The following is a 15,814-nucleotide window of genomic DNA, read 5'->3' as shown; positions in this document are numbered from 1 at the left end:
AAATTAATATGTGGAAAGATTAGTAACTTGTATAGCCATTCTTACTTGATTTGATGGATTTCAGAGAAGCTTTTCAATTTAAACATTTAAGTTAGGAAGCTCATTAGCAGTGAGTTTCTTCCCAAAATGTGTGGCAGACCTTCTACTTGGTAATAAAGATAATAAGTATTTCTGCTTAATACCATGCAGAATTACAACTGTGTCATTTCTTTCACTATTTTAAAAACAAAGGTGGAAAGAATACACATTATGGATGCAGTTTCTTTGTATTCAGATATCCTCTTGCTTGGAGAAGCAAAGGTTAGTTTTCACTGCTCTTCCACTAACTTTAGCTTGAGTTTTTCACTTGATCGTATGAGAAAACTGTTCTCTAACATACCTGTATACCGTGTACCTATCAGGAGATGCAATTCAGTTTTCTTTGCATAATAAGGGTAAATTTTTTATCGCCTTTTATCACCTTATGACTTACAAATTATTAAAATACATTATGAACTAGACCTTGTTCAGGAAAACAGAGAACTGACCTCAATCATATATCACATCATGAATTTTGTATGTGGAGCATATATATTCCTCAGTTAATCAGGTCTGTGTATAAGCAAGAACACAGCTATAAATCAGATTTATTTTTAGGTTCTACCTTCTAATCTCACACCCAGCATTTTCATAATCTCTGATTTTAATCACATGGATTCATGAGGTACCTGAGAATCACAACACTTCCAAACTTTGCCTGCTATGCAAGCTTACATTATAACCGTATATTACTTAAGCCCATAAAGAGTGATTCAGACCACTGAGCAATTTTAGTCACTTGTACAGCCAGCTGGATTAATTCCATTCAAATAATTAGCATGCCAAAGCAGAATTCATTTGAAAACATCCCCTGCTCATTCCCAATAAGCCATGAAGAGACATAACTACTGCTTTCTCAATTTAGCATAAAGACATGGGAAACTGGCCATCAGGATTCTTTATTACAGACTGTCTGACATAGCCCCATGCATTCTCAAGCCAAATCAGACACCTCCAAAAGCATGACAAAAAAATATGGAAAAAAAGACTTACTTTAAATTCTGGGATTTTATTGTGTACAGGTCTATGTTAGTTTAAGCTCTAGCCATGTTTTCAAACATTCCTCTGTTAACATCAAGATTTTCAAAAAAATAAAATTAATTGTTTCATGTGATAAACAGCAGAACAAACATCACAGATCTTAATAAAGCTGCAGTAGACATCCCCCTACCACTACCACTTCTGCGGCTGATAGCTATATTTTTGTTTTTTCCAGCACAGTACAGATTAATTTAACTGTGGTAGCAACCACAGTGAATCCTAGTTAGCAAGGTGAGCAGAGCTCAGCCCTTCGTAACTCATTTTTATCTTGTTTGTCTCTATTTGCTCTACTTATCTGCTGTTATCTCATTATACAAAGCTATTTTTTAACCCTATCAGAATATTATGGTTCTAGTGGCATCATAATATGTTAAGTGTTTCTGACAGAACAAACTGCTAAATGATGTACTCCCAGTAAGAACTCATAACTTTAAAAAACATGGATGGTCCCAACTTGAACTATTTTGAAAAGTTTTTTTTTCTCTATTGGTAACTATAAATTTGAGAGCTGGATTTTTAAAAAATCTGAGTTAGGAGCATAGCTCCCATATATTTTTAGGACATATAGTTCTATTGTGCTTAATGCCTTAAAAAATGTCAAAACATGTCAATCTCAAAAGGTACCAATTTTAAAGTTTCTGTTTTAATGATAAATAATGATTAAAGAAAGCAAATTTTGTACTCAGTGGAAGAATAGAGAGGTGTCAGGTTTCTTTGAGAAAATGTTTAAAACAGAGTCTGCACTGAATATTAAGGCAAGAGAGTTTCAAGATTCAGACTGATGTCTTAGCAACTTCAAACAACAGCAGTGGCAGATGAATTGTGTAAACAGATGATTCCACAAAAATGATTTTCTGAAGGGTTAGAAACTCCCCACAAGAAACTTGCCTCTTTGGGTTTTATTTATTTATTTTTTTTAACATCCTCTATAGATACTGCTTTCTGGGAAAAAAATATTACAATGTTTAACAATTATTAAAGACATTAATTCTGTACAGGTGTTGACTGCCCATTTTGAGCACTTTCTGTTCTTATTGTCCTCATTCTCTGTATCTTTTCTACTTTTCAGAAGGAAATTTTGCATGTTTGCCTTTTAAACAGGGCTGATACTGCATGTATGCATGTGTGTCTGCAGCCAAAATTAATCTCTTCTCAAAGGCATTTATTTAATTATCATATTCAACACCTAAATTAATAGAGATGTTTACTGGTCCACTCCAACTATGAAATTAGCACCAAAAGAATAGAACAAGGATAGCACGTATTAATTTAACATATAGAAAAGCTGTGTGATCTACTTCTCCTTTGTATCATATCCAGTAAGGACTATAAAATCACAGAATCACTGAGGTTGGAAGGGACCAACATTAGAGTTCACCTAGCCCAGCCCCATGCTCAAGCAGGGTCAGCTAAAGCAGTTTGCCCAGGACCACGTCCAGGAGGTTTTGACTATCTCAAAGAATGGCATTGTTGTTGTAGCTCTACCACAAAAGCCCAGCAAGTGAAGCTGTTGCTTTACTTTGTCACAGATAAGACCAGAGAAAAGGTTGCAAACCCAGAGTCAGAATATATTTCCTGAGTCTCCTCTTCAGTCGGAAGGGGGAATAATGTTCCAATGACATCTAGCAGCAGCAGATAACATTTATCTAGACATTGCCAGGAGAATTGGTGCTTCCACCTATTCTCTGCTCCCTTCTTTCTTCTCCCAGCATCCTTTGAAGGATGTCAGAATAGCAATTTCTCTGTTCCTCCACAGAATGAGTCGCCTATCAAAGCAAATAAAATGTCTGCTTGCATGTGTGAGAATATAGGTCAAATTCTGCCCTTACTTTAAAGATTATGTGAAAGACTTGTACTGTAATGTCTGTAATAAATATATTATGTTAAAGTGTTTGATATTTTCTAGATATTTATGCCTGCAATTGTTACATTGTGTTAATGTGTATATACATATATATACATGAATATATGCCTAAAGGTAGGCACAAAACAGTCAGTTACTCTACATGCTGTACTAGCTATAAATCTATATGTAGAAAGAGGGGCTTTCTTCTATATTAATTTATTAATTAATTTATGTACAATCTGAGCAATAGTCACCTTTACCGCTGGTACTCAGCCATAAATTTTGATCTTTACTTTTGTAGTAGGACAACTGTGGAGGAGGATGCTGATCAATCTATTCTCTCCATGTTTTATCCCTTCCCAAGAAATAGCATTGTACCTTTGACAGATCTTCAGCCAGCATGAATGCATGTTCAAGTCCTGTTTCTACAAAATGATTAGCACTTATGTTGCGTTCAGCAGAGCACTTCTCACGAAACACTCAGCACGTCCCAGGATAAAAGCCTTTAGAAAACCTCTCCTTGTTTTATAGGCAGAATAACGAAGTCATATCAAGAGAGAATATCGGAGAAATGTGATGCAAGAAGAAATTGTATCACGACACAATTACACATTTGTGCATGTTATCATTTATAAACCTAATTAATAGAAAAACTATTTGTTTTCAATAATTTTACACCTTAAACACCAATTTCACATATATATCTCATTTTGTTTGACTATAATACCTGGCAGGGAACATTTTTCAAATGTGGCACCTCTATTAAAAAAAATAAACTGATAACATATTTACTTTTTGCCAAGGAAAAACAAAGTGATAGAAGAGAAGCAGGAAACTTCTGAAAGCTCTAAATACTCTTTCATCAAATAGCCAGAAAAAGCTGGTTATGGTCTACCAGCAGTGCCCACAAAGAACACAGGGAGCTAAATATGCTGCATCTCAACCCACTGGCTTGTGAATCTTTATACTTTCCTGTTGTTTACAAACTCTTAATTTTCATGTACGGAACAATGGGCTGTTGTGTACATCTGTCAGAACATACACAAGATTCTACATCTTAGAGGTCCCTTCCCCTGTGAAATGAAAATAATGATTAAACTGCTCATTATAAATGAAAAGAAATTGTTTTCTATGCACAATCACTAGCTGCCCTAGGAAAAACATAGGCAATAATAAAATAGAAAACTACACTAGGCAGTAACCCAAATCTCATGTACAAATAAAATTCTTTATTCTTATTACAAATGTAGAAGTGCTATTCCCTTCAAAACCATGCTGAACTGTGAGATATTCTGCATTTAATTTAAAACCCGTGGAAATATATCTAAGCAGAAACAAATATCTTAGCAATTATATCAGTGCAGAGTGTGTTGATAGTTATGACTTCTCTTCAGTCATGAGGGTGTCACAGAATATTACAGATATTACCCTGAATCCTTCAGGGTAAGAAATCTTCTTCAAATAAAAATAAATGGAGTAAACAAAAGTAAGCACATTCAAAAGTGATTACTTGTAATCAAAGCAAAAAAAGAAATACTCCAATGAACAGAAATATGTGTGTTTTGTTCCCCTTACAAAGGCTCTCCATATAATGAGAAGGTGTCCTTCACAATACAGGTCATACTTTGTGATGTGAAACCTACTGAGTTGAATGTGACAGCATATTAATGGTAGTTGCACCGACTCAATACTACGTTGGTTAAGAGGGATATATGGAATTAGGAGAGGTGAGAAGTTGGCTCAGTATCTTTGAGGATCTGATAAAATTACTTATCAATATTAGAAACCGTTACTGTTGCAGAACAGGGGCTTAATTCTGCCAGCTGTCCCAGCAAGGAATATATATGAAAGCTGTGGATCTCTGGATGCAGAAAGAGTGCAAGAGCAGCCCTCACAGCTTCTAAAGTTTTGAATAATTTTTCCACTGCTTTTGATACATCTTTTTATTATATCAAGAATACCGGGAAATTTTATAAAGGTAAGTAAAACTTCAGGTACAGAGGCCATCTTGCATGGTTTTAAATCATAAAAATACAGCACTGATCATTCTTTCTTTCCTTCCTTCATCATCCTATATCATATATCAGAACAAGAAAGGCAGGTCTTACTGTCTTTGCCTTGAGTAATCTCTTCCTAAACAGCAATCTGGCAAAGAGACATGGACAGACTGGAGTGAGTCCAGCAAAGAGTCAGAAAGATGATTAAGGACTTTGAGCATTTGACATAGGAGGAGAGGCTGAGAGAGCTGGAACTGTTCACCCTGGAACAGGCTCAGGGGGATCTTATCACTGTGCATAAATATCCAATGGAGTAAAGAAGTAAAAGTAAAGAAGATGGAGACAGGCTCTCCTCACTGATGCCCAGTGAAAGGACAAGAGGCAATGCACACAAATTGAAATGCAGAAAATTCCATTTAAACATAGGAAATGACTTTTTTAGTGTAAGAGTGGTCATACACTGGAACAGGTTGCTCAAAGAGGCTGTTGGAGGATTTCCATCCTTGGAGATATTCAAAACCCGACTGTACGTAGCCCTGAGCAACCTGCTATAGTTGACCTTGCTCTGAGCAGCAGGATGGAGAAGACAATCTCCAGAGGTGCCATCCAACCTCAACTGTGATTCTGTGACTAAGATTCGGATAGAAAAATCCTACCCTGAATGGCTGTACAGCAGGATTTTCTTTCCATGTATCAGTTCACTTTTAATACACTACACTATTCATGACTGATCCAAGGGCTCCTGTGAAAACTGACACATAGCACCACTGTCAGCTCCCAGCACACGAGGTCTAGCAACCTAAATCCACCTCTGGAAACCAAGATAGACACAACTACAGTGCTGTCCTGAGGAACAGGAATTTGAGATTAATGAGAAAAGGCACACTGTTAAATACTGTCCTCAGCTGATGCCGCCCAGTGCACGATCCCCAAAAAGTAAGTATTTGGGTATGTGACACAAAGCAAGATTTAGTACACTAGTACATAATGTTGACTCGCCCAATACAGGGAAGACTTGATGTATCCCAAGAGAAAGAAAGTTGACTTCACGGAAATGTTATACTTTTTTTTCTTTTACTCTCTTTTTAATAAATCACTAGTTTAAAAATAGATACATTTTATTAGTGTCCAGATTGCTTTCTCCTCTTTCATCTCCTCTTGTTTGCTGTAATAGCTACAGTCAGCCAGAGAATTCGTGACAGGTATTGATGAAATACAACAATCTTTAGGGAGAGAAAGGTTTCATATAAAATGTACAGCTTATCTTTTTATGCTGACCTTCCATGCCAACCAGATTAAAATAGATCACCTTCTTTATGCTTTAACAACATGACTCAGAAGAATGTCTACTGGAAATGTAGATAATTATCACTGGAAACCTTACAATATGCTGCCTACATTGTCATCATAACAACATTTCCTGTTTGCCAGATACATACTTTGCTCCAGGTTTTCTTTAAAATGACTAAAGAATCATTTAACTCCCTCTGTCTTTATATTCCTGGAGACAGGGATTCCCTTTTCATGAAAATTTCATAGGAAGAGAAAAGGTTTAGAAGAGGAAAAAACTGCAAACTACAGCCAACATTTATATCAACCAAATGGTCTGGTACATTACCTAAAGCAAAAAAAGCTTCCATTTGGAAGCTAAATTCAAAATGACCTTGTGCTTTTTTTCAAAAACGCTGGCAGCTGAGGTCACTGGAGTGATTGTGATAGACAGTCCTTCTCTTTGTATAGTTAGGAGGCACGTCTGGTACATGAATTACTGCCAAGTAGAGAACAAAAAATACAGCAAAGAACATTGTTCCATTTCTTTGCAAAATAATGGCAAATGTGATCTACAACAATCACGACTTTCATGAAATATTCTAAATTTTCAGCGACTTTACTTCACCGTCGAATATGTTCTATCCTTTTCAATTTAATGCTCATAAATTAAGCCTGTTCTTTATTGGCCTCTACTGTTAACAACATAAGCAATAGTAACCACATTTCCCCAGCAGGCAGATCCCAGCTGCACATAATATTATGTAGTGTAGTTTAAAAATATATATTGTACTTGTGTTAAAGCTGGCTAAATCACAGAATCAAATAACAATGAAATGGAAAAGAACCTGGAACTGCAAGTGAGTCTTTTAAATGATATTTAAATATGCAAGCTGAAAGCAAACTCCACACTATTCACTCTTGTAGGAAAATTGTTAACAGCAATTTCAGAAGAAGGCAATTTTCACAAGGCTATTTTTTCAATTCATTCTCTAAGAAACACATGAGCAACGTCTGTCAAAGGACTCTAATCTGTCAATAGGACTGCATGAGTCCTCAACTTGTTTCTACAATAGCAATTTTTCACTGGAATGTTTTGATTGACAGATTCTTATTTTTTACATCTGCCTCTTTTGGGAGCAGCTTAATGTTAAGATTAAAAATACAGTTGGGGTTTCAAAGCAGGTGGAAAAACTCATACTTCTGATTGAAAGAGAACTGCTTCTAATCCTGCGTTTTGCACTGTGCCTGAAAGTGTCCTATATATAGAAGAAAACACATCTTGACACTTCTGAAACATTTAAAGAAGAAGAAGAAAGGGGAAAAAAAAGAGTACATGTAACTTACCATTAAAGTTTACTGCTCGAATATAACTAAGTAGCTCTTTACCATCAGTTGTGCTCATCCTTGGGCATAGACCAATATATCCAGGACAGAGATCTTTATGCATGTTGTGTAGTGCATAGGCCATGGAATATACAGCATCAATTACAAATTGAACTTTTCCTTCTTGCTCATAGGCGGAATCTCTTGCAATTCTTTCTAAGCCTAAGGAAGAAAAAAGAAAACAGTCAGTTTTCTTCTATTTGTGTGCATGTGTATATGTGTGTGTGTGAAAACTCATAGCAGAACATAAATGACTACAGTCAGATTGGTGGGTAAAATTCGGACTCAGTTATCCATCAACTAAATAAAGAAGACAATATGGCCATCTGGTTTTACCTCTAATCGTACACTGCACCAGGTATATAAACAGTATGTTGAGTTTTGGGTTGGGACAGAAGACAGAACATTTAATTACAAGCAAAAGTTTTTTATTTATTTATTTATTTATTTATTTATTTCTACAATCTTTCTTTCCAGTTTACTGATATTCATTGAACAGCTGGTTATTGTTATTTATAAGACATTTTTACAGGAGTGTGCCATTCTGTTTTAGATAAACTTGAGGCTACCTTGATTTTTATCTATATCTATTGTTTGATAAGGATTATTTAAATGTCAGGGAAAGAAGCTGAATATTTGCCAAGTGATGTGACCATCTGTTTCCATAATGAACAGCGCTTATTCTGAAATCTTTTTCCTGTATTTATTGGTGAATTATAATTCATATTGAGAACTATGTATTGTCTTCTTTTCCCTACAGGGACAGCTTCCCTGCAGAAGGAATACAGAGCACAACAAAACATTAGGAAATTTTCATTCTGGTGGGATTGCCAACCTTAATCATTCATGTCCAAGTCTAGAGACAACTTTTATTTTCAGGGGTGATAATACTAAGTGGAAAAGTTAAAAAATAAAAGGAAGGAAAATTATATTTTTAATTAGACAACCAACATGAAATCACGTCTCTTACACTTTACAGGAACTCTGCCACTGATTTCAAAGGCTCAGAATTTTGATTTACAAGCAGAATGAAGGCTCTGCAACTACAGGTGTGAAATCTGCCCTACTGAAGTCTACAGTCAAGCTCAGTTACACTGGGTCAGTTGGCTCAATGAACACAAGATTTAATACCTAGAATATCTGCCAGATCACCAAATCATTCAGTCTGCAAATGTTCCATTCACATTGTTTCAGACTATTTATAAATGAACCAAAATTGTATGCATCATTTCTTTACCTTAATAGTCTATATTCTAATTTTTAATTTTTTTTATGTTTTACTCTTATTTCTAAGCACAGGCTTCTCTCAGTTCGATATATCTATTTTGTTGTATTTAAGTTTTAAAAAGTCCATTGTTTATGTCTGAAAATACACTGCATGCAAGATCTTTCTTTAGGCAAAATATGCAAGCACAAATGACATGGGGAAAAAAAAACCCCAAACCAAAACAAATACTGGCTCTACTCATAAGCCTTTCTTCTCTTTGCCTACTGCACTTTGCTACTGTCTCATATTACAGTGGTAACAGGTAACTTCTTAGAACTGAACAAATTTGTAATCTGATAATCAGTAGTGTTTTGTGCTTTAAACATCCCTGAGCACTAGGAGAGATAGATAGCACTGAAAAAAATCATGACATACTTTTATTTCTCCTCAAGGATTAGTAAAAAACATCACTACTTATTGAAAAAGATACTGGTCATTCAGAGATGAAAGCATATAACCCATTTTTGTGACTGATTACAAGTAATTTGATAGATGCTTTTCAAGACAAGCTATCTATGATTGGAAAATGATTGGAAAAATACTAGTAAATAGCATGAGACACATGCTAAATGGAAAAACTTTTCCTTGCACATGCTGAGGCTAACACAATTAGTTAAAATGCACTGTCCAGACATCAAGGAGGATAAATAGGATGCAGATTAATTAGATTACAACTTTATTAAATTATTTCATTTGAGAACTAGCTTCCAACAGTAATTCACAGGTAGAGCTTGGGAGCCCTACCTAAACTGTTCCTGCCAAGTTAAGGACTGGCAAACAAGGACAGGACAAGATTCACAGAGCTGCTACAGGCACACAGGAACCAAAGACCTGTACGTGCTCCCAAGAGATTCCTCATCCTCTGACTGGGATGGTCAGGACAGGAGAAGTTTGAAGGAGACATACCTCTTTTTATTGCCAAGCCAAATATGATTCCCCTCACACATCAGACAGATGTATATGTGTGTTGAAAGGTAAGGGATGGTGAGAAGACAGGAGGAATCCCTTTCTATAATAAATGCTAAATCAAAAAACACTGAAAGTTGCAAACACTTACGCAAACATATTGTACTAAGTGGTACAGCTATTAAAACAGCCAATGACTTTTAGTATTGCACTCCCCTATTAAACTGCAGCTTAAAAACATATAGGATTTGTAGAAATTTCCTCCACAATGTAACATTTCACTTTTAGTTTTCACAGATATGTAGACAGAAAGAATTTTATCATACAAAATTACAGAAAGAAGAACAACAAATTTATTAACACTAAATGTGTTTCCTTAATTACAAAGGAGTGAGTACCATCACAGAATTATCAGTTTTAAAACTAGCAATCCTGCAACGCAATAGGCAGGAAGAGTCTCTGTGCTTTCCATAAACCAAGAAAAAACAGCAAATTGTTTTTTGTGCTTTCTTTTTGAAGTTTCTGTTCATTTTCTCATTCTAGAAATCTCAAGATTCTAAAATAATAATTTATAAAGATGACAATAACTTATCAGCTTAACTGACTGCAAAATTTGATCACATTACACTTCCCTAACTAAATGTTAATGTATAGCTGTAGAATGATGCATATTGTCTAAGCCACAAATATAGTCAGCAACTGCAAAGATAATAGCACATATCTGGAAGACATTACCACTTTTCTTCAGAACTGTTTATCAAGTAATAAGTGTTTCATTTATAGCTTGACACAGAGCTCTGCAAGACATGCTTCTACACACATTGGTGACTTGAAAAAATATAACAACATATATCTCATAGCAGAAATATTTTAATGCTTTCTTAATGACCACTGTGATTTCTCATCCTACAATTTATACTCTGGAAAAATTGTATTGAGCCATGCCTTTGCTAAAAAGATTCAGAAGATGTTCCCATCTCTTGAGCCCAGGCACTTGACCCCACTGTGGTCTGACAGTGTGACAAGAACTGGGCTCACACCATCTTTCCTCTGATTTCCACACCAAGGAACATTTCCACACATGGTGCTCTCCAATCCAGATGATGAGAAGTCCAAGCTTGGGGAAATTTTAGCAAGATGTCAAGACTTTTCCTGACCAACAGAGAAATACAATATAAAAATATAAAATATAAATCTGGAAAAACCTATTGTCATCATCTGTTCTCACCTGCAAATAACTTCCTCCCACATGAGCCAGCGAAGAGCTAGGGAGGGTGTATCACTGGACCAGGTAGAGTGACAACTGTTCCTGGCTCCTCCTATTTGAATTCTGTTTCCAGAACACTAGAGTGAGCTCAGGAAAGACCCAGCAGAAGCCTGTACCGGTGAAAGAGTTGCCACCAATTCTCTTGCACTTCCTAGAACAAGAGTGAGCATCTGGACCACTGCAGATATTTGCCTTCATCCCTTCTATCCATTTCTTTTCCTTCTTTGCTACTGTAACTCCTGTACTGCAAGAATAATTGCACCTGCTGCTCAGGATGTTGGAGATTGGCTGCGACAGGGTAAGATAAGTGGTAAGCTGACATATGGATTAGGTGGATAAAGGAATGTGTCTGGGGTACTGGTCTGTAGGTGAAGAAGCAGCAGGTGACATTGTCAACACCCTGCTATGAACTGGGAATCAAGAGATTGCAGGGAATCTACTCCTGAAAAATTAAGCCTTCACAACAATAAATTCTTAATTAAATCTTAATTAAATCTTAATTAAAAGCTTAAAAACACAATAGACTAAGTAAATAAAGGTTTATGTAATATAGCTAAAATAATGAATTCACCCATGGATGATGACATCACCTGTGAGATATCTAAAACAATCAAAACTGCTGTCTAACCAAAGAAAATGTAAGTTGCCAGTCTCACCAAGAGGTGACTAATATACTAAGGAATAAACGTTACATAACTTATCTGTGCTCTTAATGATGATCTTAGGGCATATATAGATGAAATTCACACACAAATAAAAGTTTGTGGCAATATAAAAAGTCCAGAGCAGAGTTCCTATTTATTATTCTCTTACGAATATTAACAAAATCTAAATAAGGCAAATGGATATACCTATTTTGCAATTTGTGATACAGCGAAATTTTGTTTTGGGTTTTGTTTTGTTTTTTATTACTGCCATTTCTGGAAATTCAGGTGTCTTCAATCACTCTGTTTCATATTAGTATCATATGAGGCAATTTGTGTCAGAGTGCAACCTGCATTATTTCTTATAATTATTTCCATAATTTCAAAAATCTGTCCTATACATCTACCTGAAATCTTCATTCATGCTCCTTGAATACCAAAAGGCAAACACTTTCTCTGCAACAGATGGTTAGAGCTCCAGACTGGAACAGTATTCTGAGGATACGGAGTTTGAGAAAGGTTTTGTGCACTGGACGGCTTTGGGAGACAGAAGTGGGGTTTCAGTTTGGTGGAATGGAGATATTAAATTTCTAAGCTAAAGCAGATGAATCCACTCTGAAACCTAACAACCATTTTTCAGTTCTTTTTATTTGAGTCATATTGATTTCTACCATTGTAGTTTCTCATTCAGAAATTCTTACTCTTTATTAATCTTGTTCTTTATTACCAGTCATTCATTGTTTTGCCTCAGACTGATTGGAACGTAACTGCCTAGGTCATCTTTTATGTTCAGTTCAAATCTTGGATCGGTGTAAGCCTTCCAGCAGTGTTTGCATCCTGATACTCCAAAGCTTATCAAAAATCAAAGTTAACAACTCAGAAATCTTCTGTACAGCTTTCTGAAAACTCTCAGGTACAGATTATATAGATTTTCAGTTTAAAAACTCTCTTTAGCTGTTGCAAAGTGTCACATTCTTCAGTTACTCAAATAGAAAATACTTTTTCCCTCATCATCTTGTAAAGTTATATCATTTATTTCACCAACATAATATTAATATAATACTTACAACTTTTCTGTGTCATTATTGATAGCAATGGACTAATAATTCATTTTTCTTGAAAAATTCATGTGAGAAACACTGCTGACTATAGATTTCCCTTCATATGATTTTATAGCATTTATTTCTCTACTTGCTAGTGTTTGATTTATGTATCATACTTTTAGGGTGGTTCATTTTGCCTCATGGGCAAAAAACACCATTTGAAAAACAGGCTTAAAAATGAAGCCTTTCATGTCTTCCCCTTCAGTTAGAGTACAGCAACATGAATAGCTGACTTAGCAGAGAGAGAAATCCTGCTGCAAGAGGGTCAGGAGTCTCCTAAAGTTACATTTGTCACTAGCGAAGAAAGATGCCTTTCAGAGAGTTTGTATTTCTCCCACCTTTTCTCAATCCCAACCACTCTTCTTCTTCCCTGTGTCCTCTCACATGTGCTGAATGACAAATCAGGTCTTTTATGGCCTGTGCTCTAATTCAGGGGAGAAAACTCTCTGGGGGTAACAGCGGGAGGACAAGTAATGGGAGCTTGGGCAGAGGAAAATGACAATAAAAATGATATGAGAAAATGATAATAGACAAAATTGTTACCAATGAACAACTTTTATTCTATTAGCTTCTCTTTACCTATATTTGTTATATTTTTTGTATATAATTATTGCTTTAAGCCAGATAGTGCATTTGTATAACTCTCTGGGGCTTTTATCAAATTTCTGTGTTGACCATTGGGGATTTTGGATATCTAGTAAAATTGTTTCTGTTCACAGCTACTATTCACATTTTTTCCTCACATCAAAATTATTTATCCTAGTTATGTGACTCACAAAATGGTTTTACTTCAACTTCACTTTGAAGCAAACAAAACAAATGATAAACATTACTGTGTTGAGATAGTTCTTTTAGTGCATGCCAATGATAACTAAATCACAATCATTTGCAAACAGGCTACCATTAATCTTTAGATCAGAAATGATTGTTCTCTATTTGCCAGAATTTGCTAGAACTTCCCATCTTTGCAGCAACAGTTTTTTCCTTGAAAAGTTGTCATCTATAATTTTAAGATATTCTAAGTCATTTTATCAGTCTCCGCAGGAAGCACCAGGAACATATGTTACTCCAGCTGAAGTCTTCCCTGATTATTCAGCTGTTTTCTCTCACCTTATAGAGAGGCTCCTAAGAGTTTGCTCTCTCTGAACAGATAACATAATAGAGATCACCATATTCAGTTACTTGAACTTAAGGGATGATATATTTTTATGGTGGGGGAGCTCAGTGTTTTCTTCAAATAGCCACTTTGTAAAAGCGAGCCTTGTTTTGCAAATGAGTTAGTTTACAAAGAGAGCTTCACAAAAGCTATAGCTCCTCTATAATAGTATGATATCAGTTTAAGAAGCAATTCAGGGGGGAAGTTAAGGATTATATCAATTTTCCAAGCCATTCCAAAGAGAAAATTGAAACTGTGGAAGCAATGATAGTGAAATGAAGCAATTTGACTGTGTACTCTCCTCCAACAACCAGCAGATGTGGTTCTGTGGTTTAATGAACTTGCACCTGGTGTAACTTTTCAGCAGTTATGCCTGTTTATGCCAGCTCAGAAAAAACATATAGTAAGACCAATTAGTGAAGGTCTGAGTAAGAAACAGTTTTTCAAACACTAGAAGAATGCGCTGATTTTAAAAGGCTTCTTATGCAGAACTGAGGTAAAACCTCATGTTTTTAAACCGCTTTTGCAAAGAGAAAATAGGAAAAAGAACACTTCAGGTGAGTGACAGCATCTCCAGGATTTTTATTTCAATGCCACTTTAAATAATAAACTAATTTTTTGGTTTGTGTGTTTCTTAAATGCCAAAGTATCACACTTTCAGAATGCTTTTCCTGCTCAGATATATTTTTCATTGGAAATACCATAACCTTTTTGCTGACATTGGCAGTAAATCAGAAATTAGTTTCAGCAAAACACTTTAACAAATACACAGCAGTATACATCAAAGTTGAGTTAAACTATAATTCTAGTCACATTGCTTTTTAGTTAGAACTACTATATGTGACATTTACTGGTGTGTTTTCTGTTAGAAAAACAAACTGAAGTTGCATTGATACAAAGTTCTTTTTTCCTCATCTCTGTGCTTTCAGAGAGACCCTAGCAACAGCTTGAATTTTGTTATCAGAATGAAAAAACCTCCTAGTTTTTTCTAGTTAATGTCTTCAAATTGCTTAATTGTAGCTCCCTGAAATAGTGTATAAAAGGCTGGAGAACACAAGTGTTCAGAACTCTCAGGCATTTAAGAACTGAGTCTGCTAAATCTAAGAGTGGCAGTGTTGTGTAAGATAGTGTCCTGCAAACCGAAGATGTGCTGGGTTGCATGTGTGAGACTTAGCAGTCATGACTGCATTCAAATAGTGACGATTCCTCACTGCACATGGCTTCTGCCAACCACACGAATAACCCCACCACACACGTAAAAGAAAAGGTGTCACAAAATTACAGTGGGATAAATAATATTTCTTTCAGGCATTAATAGTCAGTATCAAAGGAACTTCCCGTGTAGGAAAATATTATTATAATGGGGACATTATTGTTATTATTATGGCAAAACCTGCAGCTGTGTATAACATTTAAATAGGTTATATGTCCTTGCTATCAATAGATTGCAGCTATGAAACTGCAGGTAGAGCATTACAAATGACACTGTCAAAAGATTCTTGCCCTCCAGGAAAGGTGCTTTGATAGAGATCTATTCATCTATAACCATTCACTTTTTTGCTAGAATAAGTCTGACAACCTGAGAACACATCCCCATTCTAGAAATACCTACAGAAAAAAAAAAAGAAGAAGACATTGTACGAGTTTAAATAAAAAGGGAGAGAGAGGATTGGAGTGCTGAGAAAGGATCCACAGCAATTCATAAAACTGATATTCATATTCATAAAACTGATAGTATGATTCCTTAGGGTTTACCCAGGTTTTATGCCAGAGAATAAACTACTTTCAGATGTAGCAAAGCTTTATTTATCATTCATTCCATGCATTTTGCAGATTCCCTAAATATTTACATAT

The 15,814-nt window shown here is 35.6% G+C and overlaps 1 protein-coding gene across 6 annotated transcripts in view; it reads right to left on the bottom strand.

The window, feature by feature from the left end:
- Positions 1 to 15,814, bottom strand: part of GRM8 (glutamate metabotropic receptor 8) — a 348,208-nt gene that overhangs the window by 124,284 nt on the left and 208,110 nt on the right. For all 6 annotated transcript variants that reach the window (XM_064506654.1, XM_026113069.2, XM_026113070.2 and 3 more), the window contains one exon: positions 7,579 to 7,779. In XM_064506654.1, coding sequence (XP_064362724.1) covers positions 7,579 to 7,779 — 201 coding nt within the window. The remainder of the gene's footprint in view (positions 1 to 7,578; positions 7,780 to 15,814) is intronic.

This window comes from Dromaius novaehollandiae, chromosome 1, assembly GCF_036370855.1.
Source record: "Dromaius novaehollandiae isolate bDroNov1 chromosome 1, bDroNov1.hap1, whole genome shotgun sequence".
Classification (NCBI taxonomy): domain Eukaryota; kingdom Metazoa; phylum Chordata; class Aves; order Casuariiformes; family Dromaiidae; genus Dromaius; species Dromaius novaehollandiae.
This window is presented reverse-complemented; position numbering and strand designations above follow the sequence as displayed.